The sequence below is a fragment of the Callithrix jacchus genome, chromosome 4 (assembly GCF_049354715.1).
Source record: "Callithrix jacchus isolate 240 chromosome 4, calJac240_pri, whole genome shotgun sequence".
NCBI lineage: Eukaryota > Metazoa > Chordata > Mammalia > Primates > Cebidae > Callithrix > Callithrix jacchus.
The window spans coordinates 36228256-36248372 of record NC_133505.1 but is presented as its reverse complement, the minus strand read 5'-3'; the positions used below and the strand labels follow the sequence as shown (position 1 = coordinate 36248372).

General features: G+C 47.4%; 2 protein-coding genes and 1 non-coding gene across 26 annotated transcripts in view; 2 read left to right on the top strand and 1 right to left on the bottom strand.

The window, feature by feature from the left end:
• The window catches only part of LOC108590138 (uncharacterized), a 44937-nt gene extending 31028 nt beyond the window's left edge, over window positions 1-13909 (top strand). For 18 of the 20 annotated variants that reach the window (XM_078370621.1, XM_078370612.1, XM_078370620.1 and 15 more), the window contains 4 exons: window positions 449-627; window positions 747-1025; window positions 5907-6001; window positions 6802-7938. In XM_078370621.1, the coding sequence (XP_078226747.1) occupies window positions 449-627; window positions 747-1025; window positions 5907-6001; window positions 6802-6963 (715 nt within the window). In that variant the 3' untranslated portion in view covers window positions 6964-7938. Of the gene's footprint in view, window positions 1-448; window positions 628-746; window positions 1026-5906; window positions 6002-6801; window positions 7939-13354; window positions 13389-13782 lie in introns of those variants that run through there. The other 2 variants (XM_078370608.1, XM_078370609.1) reach the window with 2 other exon arrangements.
• LOC118151290 (U6 spliceosomal RNA) lies at window positions 2136-2242 on the bottom strand. Its single transcript, XR_004739438.2, has one exon. It is a non-coding gene; the product is annotated as a U6 spliceosomal RNA (small nuclear RNA).
• Window positions 13817-17148, top strand: LOC100388209 (HLA class I histocompatibility antigen, C alpha chain). 5 transcript variants are annotated; one of them, XM_054254887.2, is made up of 8 exons: window positions 13817-13937; window positions 14045-14314; window positions 14551-14826; window positions 15400-15675; window positions 15815-15931; window positions 16372-16408; window positions 16515-16572; window positions 16734-17148. In XM_054254887.2, exons 1-8 carry the CDS (start codon window positions 13874-13876, stop codon window positions 16824-16826), a joined length of 1191 nt encoding a protein of 396 aa, XP_054110862.2. In that variant the 5' UTR covers window positions 13817-13873; the 3' UTR covers window positions 16827-17148. The 5 variants fall into 5 exon arrangements, with proteins under 5 accessions (XP_054110862.2, XP_078226731.1, XP_054110860.2 ...); XM_078370605.1 differs by lacking the exon at window positions 16372-16408 and having other exon boundaries at window positions 15487-15675; window positions 16511-16558; window positions 16724-17148; XM_054254885.2 differs by lacking the exon at window positions 16372-16408 and having other exon boundaries at window positions 16511-16558; window positions 16724-17148.
• The last annotated feature ends 2969 nt before the right edge of the window (window positions 17149-20117 follow it).

Genomic DNA, 20117 nt, shown 5'->3' with positions numbered 1-20117 from the left:
AGACAGAAGGGGGCAACTGATTAAAGCTGCTTCACCAGGTTTAAAGAGAAAACCCCTGTCTCTACGCCTCCATTCCCAGGGCGAGCTCACTCTCTGGCATCAAGTTTCCCGTGGTGAGTCTCCATGTACAAGAGAGGGGGAAGAGGTAAGGAATGGGAGGCTGGGAGTCCAGTCCAGGGTCAGGAATTCCAGGAGGAAAAGTGATGGGCACAGCCTTGGAGTCTCTGCCTCTCCCTGGTTTCCATAGACAGATCCTTGGTCAGGACTCATGCAATCAGTGTGACAAAGAGGCTTGTGAGGGATCCCGACAAAGTCCCAGCTCCTAGGCGTGGGTCTCAGGGTGTCAGGCTCCAAGGGCTGCGTCTGCTTTGGGGAGGTGCAGCGTTGTGGATTCCCCACTTCCATGTGTTTCACTACTTCTCCCAACCTGTGTCGGTCCTTCTTCCAGGATACTCACCAGGCGACCCCAGTTCCCACTCCCATTGGGTATCGGGTTTCTAGAGAAGACAATCCCCACGTACTCACCGGGACTTAGATTCTCCCCAGACACTGAGGCTGGGGTCGTGGTGCCCCGAACACTCCTCCTACTGCTCTCGGGGACCCTGGACCTGACCGAGACCAGGGCGGGTGAGTGCGGGGTTGGGAGGGAAATGGCCTCTGCTGGGAGGAGCCAGGGGCCCGCCTGGCGGGGCCTCAGGGGCGCCGGGAGGAGGGTCGGGCGGGTCTCAGCCTCTCCTTGTCCCCAGGCTCCCCACTCCCTGAGGTATTTCGGCACTGCCTTGTCACGGCCCAGCTAAGGGGAGCCCCGCTTCATCGCCGTGGGCTACGTGGACGACACGCAGTTCGTGGGGGGACTCGCGAGAGTCCGAGGATGGAGCCGCGGGCGCCGTGGGTAGAGCAGGAGGGGCAGGAGTATTGGGACCGGGAGACGCGGAGAGCCATGGCCAAGGCACAGACTTTCCGAGGGAACCTGCGGATCCTGCGCGGCTACTACAACCAGAGCAACTACAACCACAGCGAGGCCGGTGAGCGACCCCTCCCATCCCCACGGACAGCCCGGGTCCCCCAGAGTCTCCGGGTCCGAGGTCCACCCCGGGGCTGCGGGACCCGCCCAGATCCTCGACCCAGGAGAGCTCCAGGCGCCTTTACCCGGTTTCATTTTCAGTTTAGGCCAAATTGCCCGCGGGTTGGTCCGATCGGGGGCCGTGCTTGGTGGGCGGGGCTGACCTCGGGGACCGGCCAGGGCCTCACACCATCCAGTGGATGATTGGCTGCGACGTGGGGCCGGATGGGAGCTTCCTCCTCGGGTATCTCCAGTTCGCCTACGACGACAAAAATTACATCTCTATGAACTAGGACCTGCGCTCCGAAGCCGCGGTATCCGCGGCTTACACCTGTAATCCCAGCACTTTGGGAGGCCGAGGCAGGCAGATCACAAGGTCAGGAGATCAAGACCATCCTGGCCAACATGGGGAAACCCCATTTCTACTAAAAAATACAAAAATTAGCTGGGCGTAGTGGCGTGCACCTGTAGTAACAGCTACTTGGGAGGCTGAGGCAGGAGAATTGCTTGAACGTGGGAGGCAGAGTTTGCAGTGAGCGGAGATCGCACCACTGCACTCCAGCCTGGCTCCTGGAAATAGAGCGAGACTCTGTCTCAAAAAAAAAAAAGAATTGAGAGGAATGGCCTGCGGCCCACAGGGAGTGGCTATAATGAGGGGAGAGAGACCCTAATCTGATGAAAGCTTAGGGGGCTTAAGGCAGAAGGAGACTTTTGCACACTGATTTTGTATCCTGAGACTTTACTGGAGTTATTTCTTAGCTTAAGAAGCTTTTCTGCTGAGACAATTGGGTTTTCTAGATATAGGATCGTGCCATTTGCAAACAAAAACAATTGGACTTTTTCTCTTCCTGTTTGAATATCCTTTTTTTCTCTTACCTGATTGCACTGGCCAGAATTTCTAACACTATGTTGAATAGGAGTGATGAGAGAGGGCATCTTTGTCTTGTGCTAGTGTTAAAGGGGAATGCTCCCAGCTTTTGCCCATTCAGTATGATATTGGTTATGGGCTTGCCATAGACGGCTTTTATTGTTTTGAGGTATGTTTCTTCAATACCTAATTTACTGAGAGTTTAAAAATATGGCATGCTTCAAAAATTTGTGTGTCACCTTTGTGCAGGGAACATGCTGATCTTCCCTTCATTGTTCCATTTTTAATCTATGTGCTGCCAAAGCGAGCACTGATCACAAGTTATTAAAAGTGGAGATAACTAAAGAAATGTGGGTGAGAGGGAGTGTGGATTTCATCTGCAGTAGTTTCTGCATCTAGTGAAATGTGATCATCTCTGTCTTTTATTCTTTCATTAAGTGGTAAGTTGCATTACAGAGTTAAAGTTTAAATATTCTTGTATTCTTGGGATTCATAACCTGGGCAGGATATTTAATTTGCTTATAGCTCATTGGTGAACACAGTCTACTACCATTTATCTCAGTATTTTTGCATCTAGTTGCTTAGAAGTGATTATCCTATCATGGTTTTCTCTTATGTATTTGCTAGCTGGCTTTAGAATCTATGTGATTTATGCATAAACAATAATGAGTTCACTCACTTTCTCCATGTTTCCTCATTCTCTGGAATATTATGTATAAGTTCAGTAACCTTCTTCTAAGTTTTGGCAGAACTTATCTGTAAAACATTCTGGATACGCCTGAGGGGAAATAAAGTTCTACAACCATTTTAACTTCTTTACTTGTAGTAAGTTCTTCCCATTGACGTAATCTTGTTCATAGTTTCACAATTATTTTAACCTGTACTATATCTTTATTGGCATATTTATCTGTCATAATGCTGTTTGATTCTTAATTATCATTGCCTGATTTATTTTTTCATCCAAAGACACAGCTGCTTTTGGCACACTGGGCCCTCAACAGTGGCAGCTGCCAGGTCATCCTTGGTGAGTGTTGACTCAATTGCTGTGCCCATGCAGTGTCCATCCCAGCCATCATGGCCATTTTGTGTAGAGACTCCATGAGCAAGTCCTCTGTGGCTGAGTGGCCTCATCCATCAAGCCATCTCGCCCACCTTATTACAGGGAGCTCCACCCTGTAAAGACCCTCTGGTAGGCATCCACATACAAGCACTATCTTCACACACTCTGCCTATAGCAGGAGGTCTATGTGTACCTCTCTCCTCCACCTCCCAATTTTTCAACTCTGTTTTCTTCAAGTTGGTGACTGGCCAGCCAAGCCATAAGCCACTGCCCATGACTCATTCATTCATGCACTACTGGGGCATCATTTCACATCCTCCACCTTTCATGGGACTGTTTGGATTTTGATTCCTAGTTCTTGGCTCCACAGCCATTACAAAAGCTATTCTGGTGTCAGCACCCAAGCCTATTGCTCTTGTTGTAGATTCTCCTCTTTATATGTATTTATTTCCTGGAATGAAAAAAAAATGCAGCAATTTTTTTCAATGCAGCATTTCCAAGTAGAAGTGATTCTTCTTACTGTAGAAGTGATTCTTCTTACTGTAGATAGAATTGCTTGAAAACACCAGAAATGTATATCTGAGTGAAGGACAGCATGCATGGAGAAAAGGGGACAATCCACAAGCAGGCAGTGGATTTTCATTAAGTGAACACTCAGGCAAACAACACCCATATCAAAGTACAGCAGTCACAGCCTCCTGGAAACACCTTTGGGACCTACTCTGTCATGAACCACCCTCCCCCATTCTAGAGTAGACACTCTTATTTTTCAGCTCCATCAAGTCATTTATGTTCTTTATACTGATTATTCTAGTTAGCATTTTGTCTAACCTTTTCTCAAGGTTCTTAGTTTCCTTGCATTGGGTTAGAACATGCTCCTTTGGCTAGGAAAATTTGTTATTATCCACCTTCTGAAGCCTGCTTCTGTCAATTCATGAAACTCATTCTCCATCCAGTTTTGTTCCCTTGCTGTTGAGAAATTGTGATCCCTTGGAGGAGAAGAGGTGTTCTGGGTTTTGACGATTTCAGCCTTTTTGTCCTGGTTTCTTCCCATCTTCGTGGATTTATCTACCTTTGGTCTTTGAAACTGGTGACTTTTGGATGGGGTCTCTGAGTGGATGTCCTTTCTGTTGATTTGAAGCTATTTCTTTCTGTTTTTTAGTATTCCTTCTAACAATCAGGCCCCTCTGCTTCAGGTCTGCTGGAGTTTGCTGGAGGTCCACTCCAGACCCTGCTTGCCTGGGAATTACCCGTAAGGGCTGCAGAACAGCAAAGATTGCTGCCTGTTCCTTCTTCTGGTAGCTTCGTCTCAGAAGGGTACCTGCCAGATGTCAGCCAGAGCTCTCCTGTATAACGTGTCTCCTGGTCAGGATAAATGGGGGTCAGGGAACCACATGAGGAAGCAGTCTGTCCCTTATCAGAGCTCAAGTGCTGTGCTGGGAGATCTGTTGCTCCCTTCAGAGCTGCTGGACAGGGACATTTAAGTCTGCTGAAGCAGAACCTACAACCACCCTTTCCCCAGGTGCTCTGTTCCAGGAAGGTAGGAGCTTTTTTAAATAGGTCCCTGATGGGCTACCGCTTTTTTTCAGAGATGCCCTGCCCAGCAAGAAGGGGGTCTAGTCACTGTCTGCCTGCAGAGGCACTGCTGAGCTGCTGTGGGCTCTGCCCAGTTGCTATGTAAACTTCCCAGGGGTGTTGTTTACACAGGCGAGGTTAAAACCACCTACCTGAGCCTCAGCAATGGGGGACACCCCTTCCCCCCACGGAGCTCATGTCCCAGGTTGAGCTCACACTGCTGTGCTGGCTGTGAGGATTTCAGGCCAGTGGATCTTAGCTTGCTGGTCTTCCTGGGGGTGGGACCCACTGAGCCAGATCACTTGGCTCCCTGGCTTCAGCTCCCTTTTCTTCAGGGGAATGAGCGGTTCTGTCTAACTGGAGTTCCAGGTGCCGTGGGAGTATGAGAAAAAAAAAAGAAAACTGCTGTGGCTAAGACAGCCACCCAGTTTTGTGCTGCAAACCCAGGAAGCTGGTGTTGTAGGATCCAGAAGGAATCTCCTGGTCTGCAGGTTGTGAAGACTGTGGGAAAAGTGCAGTATATGAGCCAGAGTACTAGAGTGTCCAAAAAGTCCCTAATGGCTTCCGTTGACTAGGAGAGGGAGTTCTCCAACCCCTTGGCTTCCTGGGTGAGTTGATACCCCACCCTGCCTCAGTAGCCCTCCTTGGGCTGCACCCACTATCTAACCAGCCCCACTGAAATGAACCTGACCTCAGTTAGAAATGTGGGGATCACTTGCCTTCTGGCTTGCTCTTGCTGGGAACTGCAAACCAGAGCTGTTCCTATCAGGCCATCTTGGCAGAAGTCCACTCTTGATTCTTAACACAGATTAGTTCTGCCAGCTCTAGTTGAATGGCGTTATGTAGTCACCATCTTGTCCCTGGGTCTCATGGTCTTGACGTGCGTGGCTGTAGCCTATTCACTCCCATGGCTGTCCAATACTCCACTTTATAATAGCTCACACTTCTCATTCCTTTACTATTGATAGACAATTGTTTTGTATCCAGATTTTACAAACCGTGCTGGTATGAATAATATTATTATGTATTTTGGCACAGACATACATTCATTTTTATTGGTTTATAACTGAGAGTGCAAGTGGTAGGTCATAGGTGAGTAGATGCTTGGCTCAAAAAACAAACTCCCAAAACACAAGTTTCTAGTAGTAAACAAACAGAAGAGGAGGGTAAATCTCTTATTTCAGAAATTATCAGGAAGTGAAGAAGTAATGAGAGACTGAGACTATAATAATTCTTTTGCAACCCATCATAAATTAACAGATTTAGCCATTGAATAGCAATGACAATTATTAACACAATACAAGAAAAAACTAATGTTTGGTTCTTCCTCTTGATGGCAGAATCCAGTACCATCAAACAAGTCCAAGTGAAAAAGAAATCAAGCCTGAAGCTAAGCGAACCTCCACAGCCAATTACCAGTTTAGAGGCAATACAGGTAATAGAAATACACATTCACCTATGCCTTGGGGACCATCAGCAAAATGCACACTATGGGAAGCTCTACCACACAATATACATTTCAAGGAGAATCTGTGGAATAAAAGAGAACAAAGCGTATTTCTAAAGGTAAAACTAAATTATAATTTTAGATGATAAAATTATAAAATAGAAGAAAGAAGTGATGATCATCAAAGCCAGAAGAGAAAAGAGTTTACCCCTGGGCTGGGGCAAATGATGGGCCTTCTGGTTTGCCCCCTAAACGTCTATCCCTGGTGGTTAATGGGTGTTTACATTTTATTAAAGGACACAAATTTTAGACAGATTTTTTTCCTTTTGGAGTACTGTATTTTATCATATGACACAAAGGCTAATGAAAAAGTACTTTATAAAGTATGCTTCCTGTTTTGTACAAAGCCTCCTCTGCATTTTCCTCTCTGGACACAGAGCACCCAGAACAACCAGCAACCCCAGTACCCCCAGCAGGGTGACCTCACTTCTAAGTGTGCATGCAGCTCACATTGCCAGAGGCAATATACAGGTTTACTCCTTGACTCCTGGAAGAACCTGATAGGACACAGCTGAGGGGAAGCCTTCCCCGCTGTCTGCAGGCTCTTGGCCGTCAGTGTAGAGGGAGTTGGTCCTCACCTCTCCACAGGCGCCTTCACGGCCAGAGCCTCCCCTCTGCATGGGGGAGTAAGGCCTGGCCCTTCCCCTGAACACGTGACATGGATCTCGCCAAAGGTGGACATGACACCATTCCTCCCCCAGCAACCTCACGCTTCTTTTGCTTCACAGGAAAGTCGATTCAACCTGGTATCCGGTGAAGAAATCCCTAGTGCAAAGGAGAGGTGGATCTCAGGACTGTGCGTGATTTGCAAAAGGAAGCGCATGAACCACCAGGTGGGGCTGCTGCGCTGCTTCTGCTCCGAGGAGGTGGATGTCCAGGATGAGCTTTAAGGTGAAGAGAGGGATGTCATTGCTCATCTTCCAGGTTCCAAGTAAAAACCTTCCTGCCCAGCCCTTCTCGTTCTCCTTGAATCCTCAAAGCCAGTGAGGACTGTCTCCTTACCTCCCTGGACTAGGCTTTTTAACACTGGAAAGTGGATGTGATTTCTAGTTTCAGCATGTCCTAGTTTATTGTGCTGCCAGTAAAATAAAATCAAAATATACATCGAATAAATAATAACTAAAATAACCCATAGTGAGCAAAGGGTTACAATGTATTTTTTAGAGTCAAGATGTACCTCTGTGACTGGGCTGGAGTCCAGTGGTGCAATCATAGCTCACTGCAGCCTTGAATTCATGAGCTCAAGGGATCTTCCCACCTCGGCCTCCCCAATACCTGGAAATACAAGTGCCCATGCCCACGCCTAAGGGTACTTATTTTATTTTTTAGAGATGAAGGTCTCATATGTTTTCCAAGCTGGTCTCCAACTCCTGCTCTTAAGTGATCCTTTTGCCTTAGTGTCCTGAATTGCTGGGATTACAGGCATGAGCTGTCATGCTTGGCTCATCCTGTACTGACTCCATCAAGATTTCTTCCTCCAAGTGTGGACACAGCAGCAGACACCCCTTGTCTCTTGGGTCAGGTTACTGGGTAGAGTGGAATAACAGGGCAATGGAGTCACTGCAGAAAGTGCCACGTGGAGGAGGTCCAGCAGGGAGGGCCAGCTGTTCCAGGGCCACCATATTCAGGGATAACTCCTCTTTCTGGGCAGGACTGTTGTTTGATTACCTTTGTATTCATAATAGTTCTGAAATCATAGAATGATGAGACTTAAGACTGGCTAAGATTTTTTTTTTCAAAAACACCATCTCTGAGATTTGTTTATCTTTTAAATTTTTTTTTGTGTCTCAATTTCCTTCAGAATTTAACTCATTCTTAACATTTTATAGTTCACTTTCAGTTAATAATGTACTAGTACCCATAAATATAGAAATCTTGCAACCATTTATCCTCTATAAAATGTTCATCTTTTATAATATAGATATTATATGTAATATATCTATATAGGTTATAAGTCCCACAAAAAGAACTTTTTACTTTTTCTTATCTTTAAACAGTTCTATGTATATAAAGGAAGCGTAAATGAGGGGAGCAAGATAGCCTTTTGCACTTAGCTCAATATTTACCATTTTTTATCATCTTCATCTTTTCTGATTATCCCATTTTCCACCTGGTATCATTTGCCTCTAGCCTGAGGAATTTTCTTTACCAATTGTTACTGTGCAGATCTGCTGGTGACAAATTTTCTCAATTTTCTTTTACCTGAAATATCTTCTTATTTTGCCTTTCTTTAAAGGACATCTATGCTGGATATAGAATTCTTAGTTGACCTTTTATTCTTGCAGCACTTTAAAAATGTTATTCTACTTTCGTTTGTTGGTTTCTAATAAGAAGTCATTGGTCAGGACAGGAGAAACAGAGAAACCAAAACTGGGAAAATAACATGGTAGACCTAACACTTATCACATCGATAATGACAGAAACCTACATGAATCAGCATTCCAATGAAGAGCAGCAATTGTGTGACTTGGTTTAAAAAAAACACAGAACCATTCTAACTGGTGTGAGATGGTATCTCAATGTAGTTTTGATTTGCATTTCTCTAATGACCAGTGATAATGAGCATTTTTTCATATGTTTTTTGGCCTCATGTATGTCTTCTTTTGTAAAGTATCTGCTCATGTCCTTTGCCCACTTTTGAATGGGCTTGTTTTTTTTTTTTTTTTGTAAATCTGTTTTAGTTCTTTGTAAATTCTGGATATCAGCCCTTTGTCAGATAGGTAAACTGCAAACATTTTTTTCCATTCTGTTGGTTGCCAATTCACTCTAATGATTGTTTCTTTTGCCGTGCAGAAGCTGTGAAGTTTAAGTCCCATTTGTCTATTTTGGCTTTTGTTGCCAATGCTTTTGGTGTTTTGGTCATGAAGTCCTTGCCTACTCCTATGTCCTGAATGGTTTTGCCTGGATTTTCTTCTAGGGTTTTGATGGTGTTAGGTCTTATGTTTAAGTCTTTAATCCATCGGGAGTTAATTTTAGTGTAAGGTGTCAGGAAGGGGTCCAGTTTCTGCTTTCTGCACATAGCTAGCCAGTTTTCCCAACACCATTTATATAACAGGAAATCCTTTCCCCATTGCATGTTTTTGTCAGGTGGCAATCATTAAAAAATCTGGAGACAACAGATGCTGGAGAGGATGTGGAGAAATAGGAACACTTTTACACTGTTGGTGGGAGTGTAAATTAGTTCAACCATTGTGGAAGACAGTGTGGCGATTCCTCAAGGACCTAGAAATAGAAATTCCATTTGACCCAGCAATCCCATTACTGGGTATATATTGAAAGGATTATAAATCATTCTACTATAAGGACACATGCACACGAATGTTCATTGCAGCACTGTTTACAATAGCAAAGACCTGGAACCAACCCAAATGCCCATCTATGATAGACTGGACAGGGAAAATGTGGCACATATACAATGTGGAATACTATGCAGCCATCAAAAACGATGAGTTCATGTCCTTTGTAGGGACATGTATGAACCTGGAAACCATCATTCTCAGCAAACTGACACAAGAACAGAAAATGAAATACCACATGTTCTCACTCATAGGTGGGTGTTGAACAGTGAGAACACATGGACACAGGGAGGGGAGCACTACACACTGGGGTCTGTTGGGGAAATAAGGGAGGGACAGTGGGGCTGGGGAGTTGGGGAGAGAGAGCATGGGGAGAAATGCCAGATATAGGTGAAGGGGAGGAAGGCAGCAAATCACACTGCCACATGTGTACCTATGCAACTATCTTGCATGTTCTTCACATGTATCCCAAAACCTAAAATCCAATAAAAAGATAATAAAATAAAAAATTTAAAAAACCCACAGAACCAAACTATATGTAGTTTCCAGATATGCACTTTCTTTTCTTTTTTTTTTTTTTTTTTTTTTTTTTTGTAACTTTTATTTTCAGTTAAGGGGTACATGTGCAGGTTTGTTATTTAGGTAAACTTGTGTCATGGGGTTTTGTTGTACAGATTATTTCTGTGCCCATTATTACCCACCCAAGTATTAAGCCTGAGTACCCATTAGCTCTTTTTCCTGATCCTCTCCCTCCTCCCTTCCTCCACCCTCAAGTAGACCCCAGTGTGTGCTGTTCCTCTCTACGTGTCTATCCTTTCTCATCATTTAGCTCCCACTAATAAGTAAGAACGTGTGGTATTTGGTTTTCTGTTCCTGCATTAGTTTGCTAAGGAAAATGGCCTCCAAGTCCATCCATGATCCTGCAAAGGGCATGATCTCATTCTTTTTCATGGTTGCATAGTATTCTATGGTGTATATTTCTCACTTCTTTTTTTGAGATGGAGTCTCACTTTGTCTCCAGGCTGGAGTGCAGTGGCATGATCTCAGCTCACTGCAACTTCTGCCTGCTGAGTTCTAGCGATTCTCCTGCCTCAGCCTCCCAAGTAGCTGGGACTAGAGGCATACACCACCACGCCCAGCTAATTTTTGTATTGTTAGTAGAGATGGTGTTTCACTATGTTGACCAGGGTTGTCTCCCTCACTTGACCTCATGATCTGCCCACTTTGGCCTCCTAAAGTGCTGGAGGCAGTCACATTTTCTTTATCTGGCCTACTACTGATGAACATTTAGGTTGATTCCAGGTCTTTGCTATTGTGAATAGTGCTGCAGTGAACATATATGTACATATACGACATGCACTTTCTTTTTTTATTTAATTTATTTTATTTTACTTTGAGTTCCAGGACACATGCAGAACCTGCAGGTTTGTTACATAGTCTACCATGGTGGTTTGCTGCACCTATTGACCCATTCTCTAAGTTCCCTCCCCTCAATCCCTACACCCCAACAGGCCCTGGAATGTGATGTCCCCCTCCCTGTGTCCATGTATTCTCATTGTTCAGCTCCCACTTAGAAGTGAGAACATGCGGTGTTTGGTTTTCTGTTCCTATGTTAGTTTCCTGAGGATGATGGCTTGCAGCTTCATCCATGTCCCTGAAAAGGACATGAACTAATTCCTTTTCATGGCTGTGCAGTTTTCCATGGTGTATACGTACTGCATTATCTTAATCCAGTCTATCATTGCTGGGCATTTGGTTTGGTTTCCTGTCTTTGCTATTGTAAATAGTACTGCAGTAAACATACATGTGCATGTGTCTTTATAGTAGAATGATTTATATTCCTTCAGGTATATGCCCAGGAATAGGATTGCTGAGTCAAATGGTATTTCTGGTCCTAGATCTTTGAGGAATGGCCACACTGTCCTCCACAATGGTTGAACTAGTTTACATTTCCACCAACAGTGCAAAAGTGTTCCCATTGCTCCACAGCCTTGCCAGCATCTATCTTTTCTTGACTTTTTAATAATTGCCATTCTGACTGACAAGAGATGACATGTCATTGTGATTTTGATTTGCATTTCTGTAATGATCAGTTATATTGAACTTTTTTTCATATGTTTCCTGGCTATGTAAATGTTTTCTGAGAAGGGTCTGTTCATATCCTCTGCCCACTTTTTTATGGGGCTGGGTTTTTTCTTGTAAATTTGTTTAAGTTCCTTGTAAACAAACACGTGAGCTCTCGTCATTCTTGTTTAAACACGTAACAGGAATCCTAACCAGTGCAACATGGCAAGTCAATGAAATAAAACACCAATAGGAGGACCAGGCATGGTGGCTCATGCCTGTAATCCCTGCATTTTGGAAAGCTGATCACTTGAGTTCAGGAGTTTGAGACAAGCCTGATAGTGAGACCTCATCTCTATTACATACAAATAATTTTAAAAGAAAAAAGATGAAAAGGAAGAAATAAATGTCTTTCTTTGTCACCAGCTTCACTGTATATGTAAAAAACACTAGGGAATTCAGAAAAAAATCTCTGAATTACTGAATTCACCAAATAGTTCATAAAATATATGTAATAAGTGACTTAGATGAACATGAAAAGAGAGCAAACAACACTAGTCAAGTTAAAACCACAGTGAGAAACCACCCCAGAACACCTAGAATAGGCAACGTTAAAAAGACATATGATAAGTCTAAATAACTGGTAAGAATATGGAAAAAACAGGAATGTCTGATATTGCTGGTTCAAATGCAAAAAATGTTGCAGTCAATTTGTAAAGCGGTTTGGCAATTTCTTATACAGCTACTCATCCATTACCACATGACACAGCAATTCCACAAATATGTATTTATCCAAAAGAAATAAAAGTGTAAGGCCACACTTGTGAACAGTTACTTATAGTGGCTTCATTAATAACACACCCTAACTGGAGTAATCCACATGTCTATCAACTGGAGACTAGAGAAACAGATGAGTAAACTGGGATTCCAGCAATACTGGGCAGCTACTCAGCAACAAAAAAGGAATGAATGTCATCATCTCAAACATTGTTACGCTAAGGGAGACCAAACAAAGGACTGCACATGATTGTATGTCCATGAAATTCTAGAAATTTCACTCTTGCAGTCGCAGAAAGCAGGGCAGTTGTTGAGTAAAGGGAAGGGGTGAGGGTGGGAGGCAAGGATTAAATAGAAAGGGACAGAAAGAAAGTTTTTAGGGAAAAGAAACTGTCCTCTACAGTGCCACAATTTGAGAGTGACTGGGCAATGGGAACTGAGGGGACAGGAGGGTGTGAGGGATGAGAGGGGCAGAGAGAAGGGCTGCAGAAGCAGGAGGTGAGGAAAAGGAGCAGGGGAAAGAATTCTAAAGCAGTGGAAGAGCCTAGCAGGGGGCTCTTTGCTTCCAGTATTTAATACATTTTGTGGGACTGCCTAAAATGTATTAAATACTTCCTAATGGCTTCCCTGTGATTTAAAAAAAAAAAAAGGTACAAAAATTCCAAGTGTCTGAATAGAATATGCACAGTGCTTACATGTGCATAGCTCACGAAAGCAGGCAGTGCTTGAGCGCTGGTGAAGAGCATTGGGACTGCATGGAGCTCTCGCAACTCTGAGTGATGACTACAGGCTCCCGGTTCAATACACAGTAACAAACCTGCTTCTTCATATTCAGGAGGTGCTCTGGACTCATAGGAAAACTCCAGCTAGGGAATGAAAATAATTTTAAATGCAACAATCTGGAGTCACAGATCCATAGACTGGGAAAGTAAAACTTAGGAGCTTTGAGAGTTTAATTGTGATGCTGTTTTGACCCAGGTCTTTGACAGATTGGAATCCTAATCATTCAGGGATTACAATATTGTGCTACCTACTGTATTAATAAAAAGGAAACTGGTCTCTATGAGAGTCTCTATCTGGTGCATTCAGACAAAACTTCACCAGGTGTAGAGAGAAAACCCCTGTCTCTACACCTCTATTCCAGGGCGAGCTCACTCTCTGACATCAACTTCCCCGTGGTGAGTCTCCGTGTACAAGAGTCCAAGGGGAGAAGTAAGGAGTGGGAGGCAGGGAGTCCAGTTCAGGAACGGGGATTCCAGGACCAGAAGTGAAGGGGAAAAGGCTGGGCGCAGCCTGGGGGTCTCTCTCTGGTTTCCACAGACAGATCCTTGGCCAGGACTCAGGAAGACAGTGTGAGAAAGAGGCTTGGTGTAGGAGAAGAGGGATCAGGACCAAGTCCTAGTTCCTGGGCGTGGCTCTCGGGGTCTCAGGCACCGAGGGGCGTGTCTGCACTGGCGAAGTGCCGCGTTGGGGATTCCCCACTTCCCCGAGTTTCACTTCTCCCAACCTGTCAGATCCTTCTTCCTGGATACCCTAGGCTTATCCCTGGTTCCCCCGCCCATTGGTTTCTAGAGAAGCCAATCGGCGTCGCCGAGGTCCCGGTTCTGAGGCCCCCAGTCACCTGCCCGGACTCGGATTCTCCCCAGACACCGAGGCTGGGGTCATGGAGCCCCGAAGCCGCCTTCTGCTGCTTTCGGGGGCTCTGGCCCTGACTGAGACCTGGCCGAGTGAGTTCGGGGTCGGGAGGAGCGAGGGGCCCGTCGGGAGGGGGCGCAGGACCCGGGGATCCGCGCCGGGAGGAGGGTCGGCGGTCTCAGCCCCTCCTCGTCCCCAGGCTCCCACTCCCTGAGGTATTTCAGCACCACTGTGTCCCGGCCCGGCGGCGGGGAGCCCCGGTACTTCTCAGTGGGCTACGTGGACGACACTCAGTTCCTGCGGTTCGACAGCGACGCCGCGATTCCGAAGACTGAGCCGCGGGCGCCGTGGGCGGAGCAGGAGGGGCCGGAGTATTGGGACCTGTTGACACGGAGAACAGAGGCCTGCGCACAGGCTTGCCGAGTGAGCCTGCGGGACATACGCGGCTACTACAACCAGAGCGAGGCCGGTGAGTGACCCCGGCCCGGAGCGCAGATCAAGACCCCTCCCCATCCTCCACGGACGGCCCGGGTCCCACCGAGTCTCTGGGCCCAAGATCCACCCCGAGGCTACAGAACCCGTCCGTACCCTGGACCCGAGAGGGCCCCAAGGTGCCTTTACCCAGTTTCATCTTCAGTTTAGGCCCAAATCCCCGCGGGGCTGGGTGGGCTGGGGGGGCGGGGCTGACCGCAATGGCGGGGCCAGGGTCTCACACCCTCCAGGTGTTGTTTGGCTGCGACCTGTGGCCCGATGGGCACCTCCTTCTCGGGTACTGCCGCATAGCCTACGACGGCAAGGATCACGTCGCCCTGAACGAGGACCTGCGCTCCTGGACAGCCGCGGACACGGTGGCTGAGTTCACCCAGCGCAAGTTGGAGGCGGAGAAGTATGCAGAGCAGTTGAGGGCACAGCTGGAGGGAGAGTGCGTGGAGATGCTCAAAAGATACTTGGAGAACGGGAAGGAGACGCTGCAGCGCGCAGGTACCATGGGCATTGGGGAGCCGTCCCCATCTCCTATAGATCTCTCGGGATGGCCTCCCAGGAGGAGGGGAGGAAAACGGGATCCGCGCTAGAATATCGCCCTCCCTTGAATGGAGAATGGCGTGTTTTCCTGAGTTTCCTCTGAGGGCCCCCCTGCTCTCTAGGACAATTAAGGGATGACGTCTCTGAGGAAATGGAGGGGATGACGGTTCCTGGAATACTGATCAGGGGTCCGCTTTGACCCCTGCAGCCGCCGTGGGCACCTGACTTTTTCTCTCAGGCCTTGTTCTCTGCCTCACACTCAAATGTGTTTGAAGGTCAGATTCCAGCTTTTCTCAGTCCCTCAGCCTCCAGTCAGGTCAGGACCAGAAGTCCCTGTTCTTCCCTCAGAGACTAGAATTTGAAATTCAAAGAATAGATTATTGCAGGTGCTGTGTCCAGCCTGGTGTCTGGGTTCTGTGCTCCCTTCCCCATCCCAGGTGTCCTCTCTATTCTCAGGATGGTCCCATGGATGATGCTGAGGTGTCCCATGAGAGATGCAAATTGCTTAAATTTTCTGACTTTTCCCATCAGAACCCCCAAAGACACACGTGACCCACCACCCCATCTCTAACCAAGAGGTCACCCTGAGGTGCTGGGCCCTGGGCTTCTACCCTGCAGAGGTTACACTGACCTGGCAGCGGGATGGGGAGGACCAAACTCAGGACACAGAGCTTGTGGAGACCAGACCAGCAGGGGACGGAACCTTTCAGAAGTGGGCGGCTGTGGTGGTGCCTTCTGGAGAAGAGCAGAGATACACATGCCATGTGCAGCACGAGGGGCTGCTGGAGCCCCTCAGCCTGAGATGGGGTAAGGAGGGAGATGGGGTAAGGAGAGGATTGGGGGTTCACATCTCTTCTCAGGGAAAGCAGGAGCCCTTCTGGAGCCTTCAGCTGGGTCAGGGCTGAGGTCTGGGGTCAGGGCCCCTCACCTTCCTCTCCTTTCCCAGAGCCATCTTCCCAGCCCACCATCCCCATCATGGGCATCATTGCTGGCCTGGCTGTCCTAGCAGCTGTGGTCACTGGAGCTGTGGTCACTGCTGTGATGTGGAGGAGGAAGAGCTCAGGTAGGGAAGGGGTGAGGAGTGGGGTCTGGGTTTTCTTGTCACACTGGGTATTTCAAACCCCAGGTAGAAGTGTTCCCCCGCTCATTACTGGGAAGCACCATCCACACATGTGCCGATCCAGCCTGGGGCCCTGTGTGCCAGCACTTATTCTTTTTGGAAGCACACTTGACAATGAAGGACAGATGTATCACCTTGATGATTGTGGTGTTGGGAACCTGATCCCAGCATTCACGAGTCAGGGGAAGGTCCCTGCTAAGGGCAGACCTTAGGAGGTTGGTTGGTCCAGGACCCACACCTGCTTTCTTGGTGTTTCCTGATCCTGCCCTGGGTGTGTAGTCACAGTTCTAGAAATATCTCTTGCGTCCAAGACTAGGAGGGTCCTCTAAAATCTCATGGCCCTGCCTCCTCCCTGCCCTTCACAGGACATTTTCTTCCCACAGGTGGAAAAGGAGGGAGCTATTCTCAGGCTGCATATAAGTGGTGGGGGCGGGAGTGTGGAGGAACTCACCCACCCCATAATTCCTCCTGGCCCACATCTCCTACGGGCTCTGACCAGGTCCTGTTTTTGTTCTACCCCAGGCAGTGACAGTGCCCAGGGCTCTGATGTGTCTCTCAGGGCTTGTAAAGGTGAGACCCTGGGGGTCTCTAGTGGGTGGAAGTAGGGGCAGATGGGACAGGACTGGGTAATGGAGATTCTTTGATTGGGACATTTCAAGTGTCTGGTGGGCTGTTCAGAGTGTCATCACTTACCATGACTGACCGGAATTTGTTCATGACTATTGTTTTCTGTAGTCTGAGACAGCTGCCTTGTGTGGGACTGAGATGCAGGATTTCTTCACTCCTCCCCTTTGTGACGTCAAGAGCCTCTGGCATCTCTTTCTGCAAAGGCATCTGAATGTGTCTGTGTCCCTGTTAGCACAATGTGAGGAGGTGGAGAGACAGCCCACCCCATGTCCACCATGACCCCTGTCCCCACACTGACCTGTGTTCCCTCCCCAGTCATCTTTCCTGTTCCAGTGAGGTGGGGCTGAGCGTCTTCATCTCTGTCTCAATTTCATGGTGCACTGAGCTGTAACTGCTTCCTTCCCTACTGAAAATAAGAATCTGAACATAAATGTGTTTTCTCAAATATTTCCCATGAGAGGTTGATTGGTTAATTAAACAAGTCAATTCCTAAAATCTGAGAGAGGAAATAAAGACCTGAGAACCTTCCAGAATCCACATGTTTTCTGTGCTGAGTCTGTTGCAGGTGGGGATGGAGAAGGCTGTGAGGAGCCGAGTGTGGACGGGCCTGTGCCCAGTTGCTGTTGAGTCCATCATGGGATTTATGTGGTCAGTCCTCAGCTGGGTCAGCTTCACTGCTCCATTGTCCTTGTCCCTTCAGTGGAAACTTGTCCATCGGGAGCTGTGACCACAAAGGCTCACACATTGCCCAGAGTAGCCCCTGCACACAGGAGTCTCTGTGTTTCTGAGACAAATTTTCAGACCGATTCAGCTCCTGCCCTCCTTCCAGGGCTCCTCTTCTGCTCTGTTCTCCTGCCCTCTCTTCCTGCCCTGGTTCCAGTGATCATGGTGCTGGCTCCAATTCCAACTCATGAATCTATAAAGCAGAGTCTAATTTAGACTGACATTTGTTTGTGAAATTGGACCCATCATCAAGGACTATTCTTTCCTGAAGAGAGAACTGTGATTGTGTGCTGCAGTGTGCAGAGGTGTGTGTGGGTTGGGAGTTGGTTTGCAGGGAGGATTGGGGGAGGGAGGACACACCAGCAGCCCTGCTGAGAAAAGCACAGGAAACCTCGATGTCAGTGTGAGGGGCCCTTGTGCTGTAGCTGCCAAGAAACAGCACTTGGCCTGAGTCTGTGTTACTAAGGATACTGCCTTTAGAATAGGAGATGCTCTACGGTGACCTTCGTTGTCGGCCAGACACAGGACAGAGTGGTTCTGCATCTGCGGAACATCACTGAAGTAAAATCAGAAAAATCTCTAACCTTGTGGAGCATGTGTTCCAGCGGGAAGAGGCAGACGATAGATACACTATCACCAGAGCAAGGAAGGAAAGTGCTGGAAGGTGGGACTTGCTCTGAGGCAGGTGATCCAGGGTGTGGGCAGTGGGGACAGGGAAGGTGGCTGTTGTGTTGGGGGGGTCAGGCTGCACCACATTGCAAAGGTGACCTTTGAGGAAAGAATTGAGGGACATGAGGAGTGTCCACGAGGATGTCTGAAGAAGTTCTTTCCAGGCGGGGAACCTCCAGTACAAATGCACTAGGGCAGGAAGGTGTCTGTGTTCCCAGGAGAGGAAGGAGCCCAGGAGGGCTGGAGAGAGAGAATCTGACGTGAAGTCAAAGGTACAGCCAGGGCAGGTGGGCCTGGAGGGTGTGAAGAAGCATCTGACCTTTGTTCTGACTAAGATGGGGAGGTAGCAGACAGTTTTGAGCAGACAAGAGATGTGGTACAACTCTTTTAAAAGGAGCTCTGACTGCTGTGCTGAGAACAGAATTGAGAGGCAAGGGGTGAGGGAGGCAGAAGGGAAAACAGTGAGAAGCGAGTACAGTATTCCAGGCTGGAGATGTTGCTACCTTGATCGGGGTGTGAGCAGGGAAATAGTGGGACATGAGGGGATTCTGGATGAATTTTAACATGGACTCACAGCATTTGCCAATGGATTGTATCTGTGGTGTGAGAAAGTCGAATCAAGGACACCCACAGTTGTAAAATTAGTGAGTAGAAGGAAGGGTGGGGCTGCTGTGGAAATGGAGAGACTCTGGCAGGAGCATACTGAGGAGGGAACATCCCAGGCACTCAGTGGAGGAGATGTCTACTAGGAATACAGGTGAGGGAGCCGGGGTGGCAGTTGGACAGACAACTCCAGAGTTTAGGGGAAATGAGAAATAGACGGGGCTGGAGACATAGATTTAGGAGGTCACACCATATAAACAATACTTATAACCTCAAGCATGGATGAGGGCACCAAGGAAGTGACTGGCTGTAGAAGAGAATGAGTGCAGAGACTGAACCCTGGACCTCCAGTTCTAAGGGATCTGATCAGACCATACTGAGAGCAGACTGCACAGTTCTGACCCCACACCTAGAGGACACTGAGGCAAGGACCGCCCATGTGCACAGGAATCACCTGGACATGGTGCTGAGATCCAAGAAGTCCAGGGTTGAATGAGATTCTGGATTTTTGACAAGACTGGGCCTGTGTTTCTGGTCTCCAGATCAAGAACACCAGGATCCCACATGTCTGAGCATCAGCCTGCCTGTAGTGCTTGTTATATAAGTGATGGCTTGGTGTTGTGCATTTACTCTGAGACAGGTGTTCTGGAAAGTGGCCTGATTATTTTCTAAGCCCCTGCCCTCCCTGTTGGGATCCAGATTGGGAACCATTGAAATCAGAGATCAGAGTGCCCAGGGTGGGTGGATAGGGTGGGTTTTCAAACCTTGTTTAAAAGAAGATTTTTCTCTCAGAAATAAAAGGCAGGATGTATATAATCAATTGTGAGATGTGATATTCCCTGTTGACCTCTCCACCATGGGGTAGAGGCCAGATAGACAATTCAGGATGTGGCTCTCACACAAAGAACAACGCCTGAATGCTGCTCTCTGACACTGCTCCACAGACTGATTTCTCACTCACTTCTTGGAGCAAACTATGGAAACCAAACTTCTCTAATGTACACATAAAGTGGTATATCTGGTATTGGGGGCTAATTTTATTGTAGGGAAGGCCACAGAACAGGGCTGGAAATCACACAGCCAGGAACAGAATCCACAGCCCACCCAGGATCAGGTCCCTCCGAGGAACAATTGCCCCTGCTGCTGAGCACAGATGCCACTGCTCACACCTCTGACATCCTAGTGCTGGACACTGGACCCTGAGGCTAGGACAGATGCCACTGCTGCTCCTGGAAACTGGACATCGCCACTGCCACTCAGCTGTTTCCACTAAAATGCATTCTGCACAGTCCCAGGCTCTCTGAGTCACCGCATTGTGGCTCAGAGTCTGGCAGTGACATAGGAGCTAAGAAGAAATTATTTAGGCAGATAGTGAGGGTACAGAAGTCCTCAGTAAGGTTTTCTTGTAATGAAACGCAGCCCTGAAATCATTTTCTTTTCTAACAAAGAGCAGCCTGTAACATGAGTACATTTAATAAGAGAGATAGATTCCAAGAATAGTGGGGAC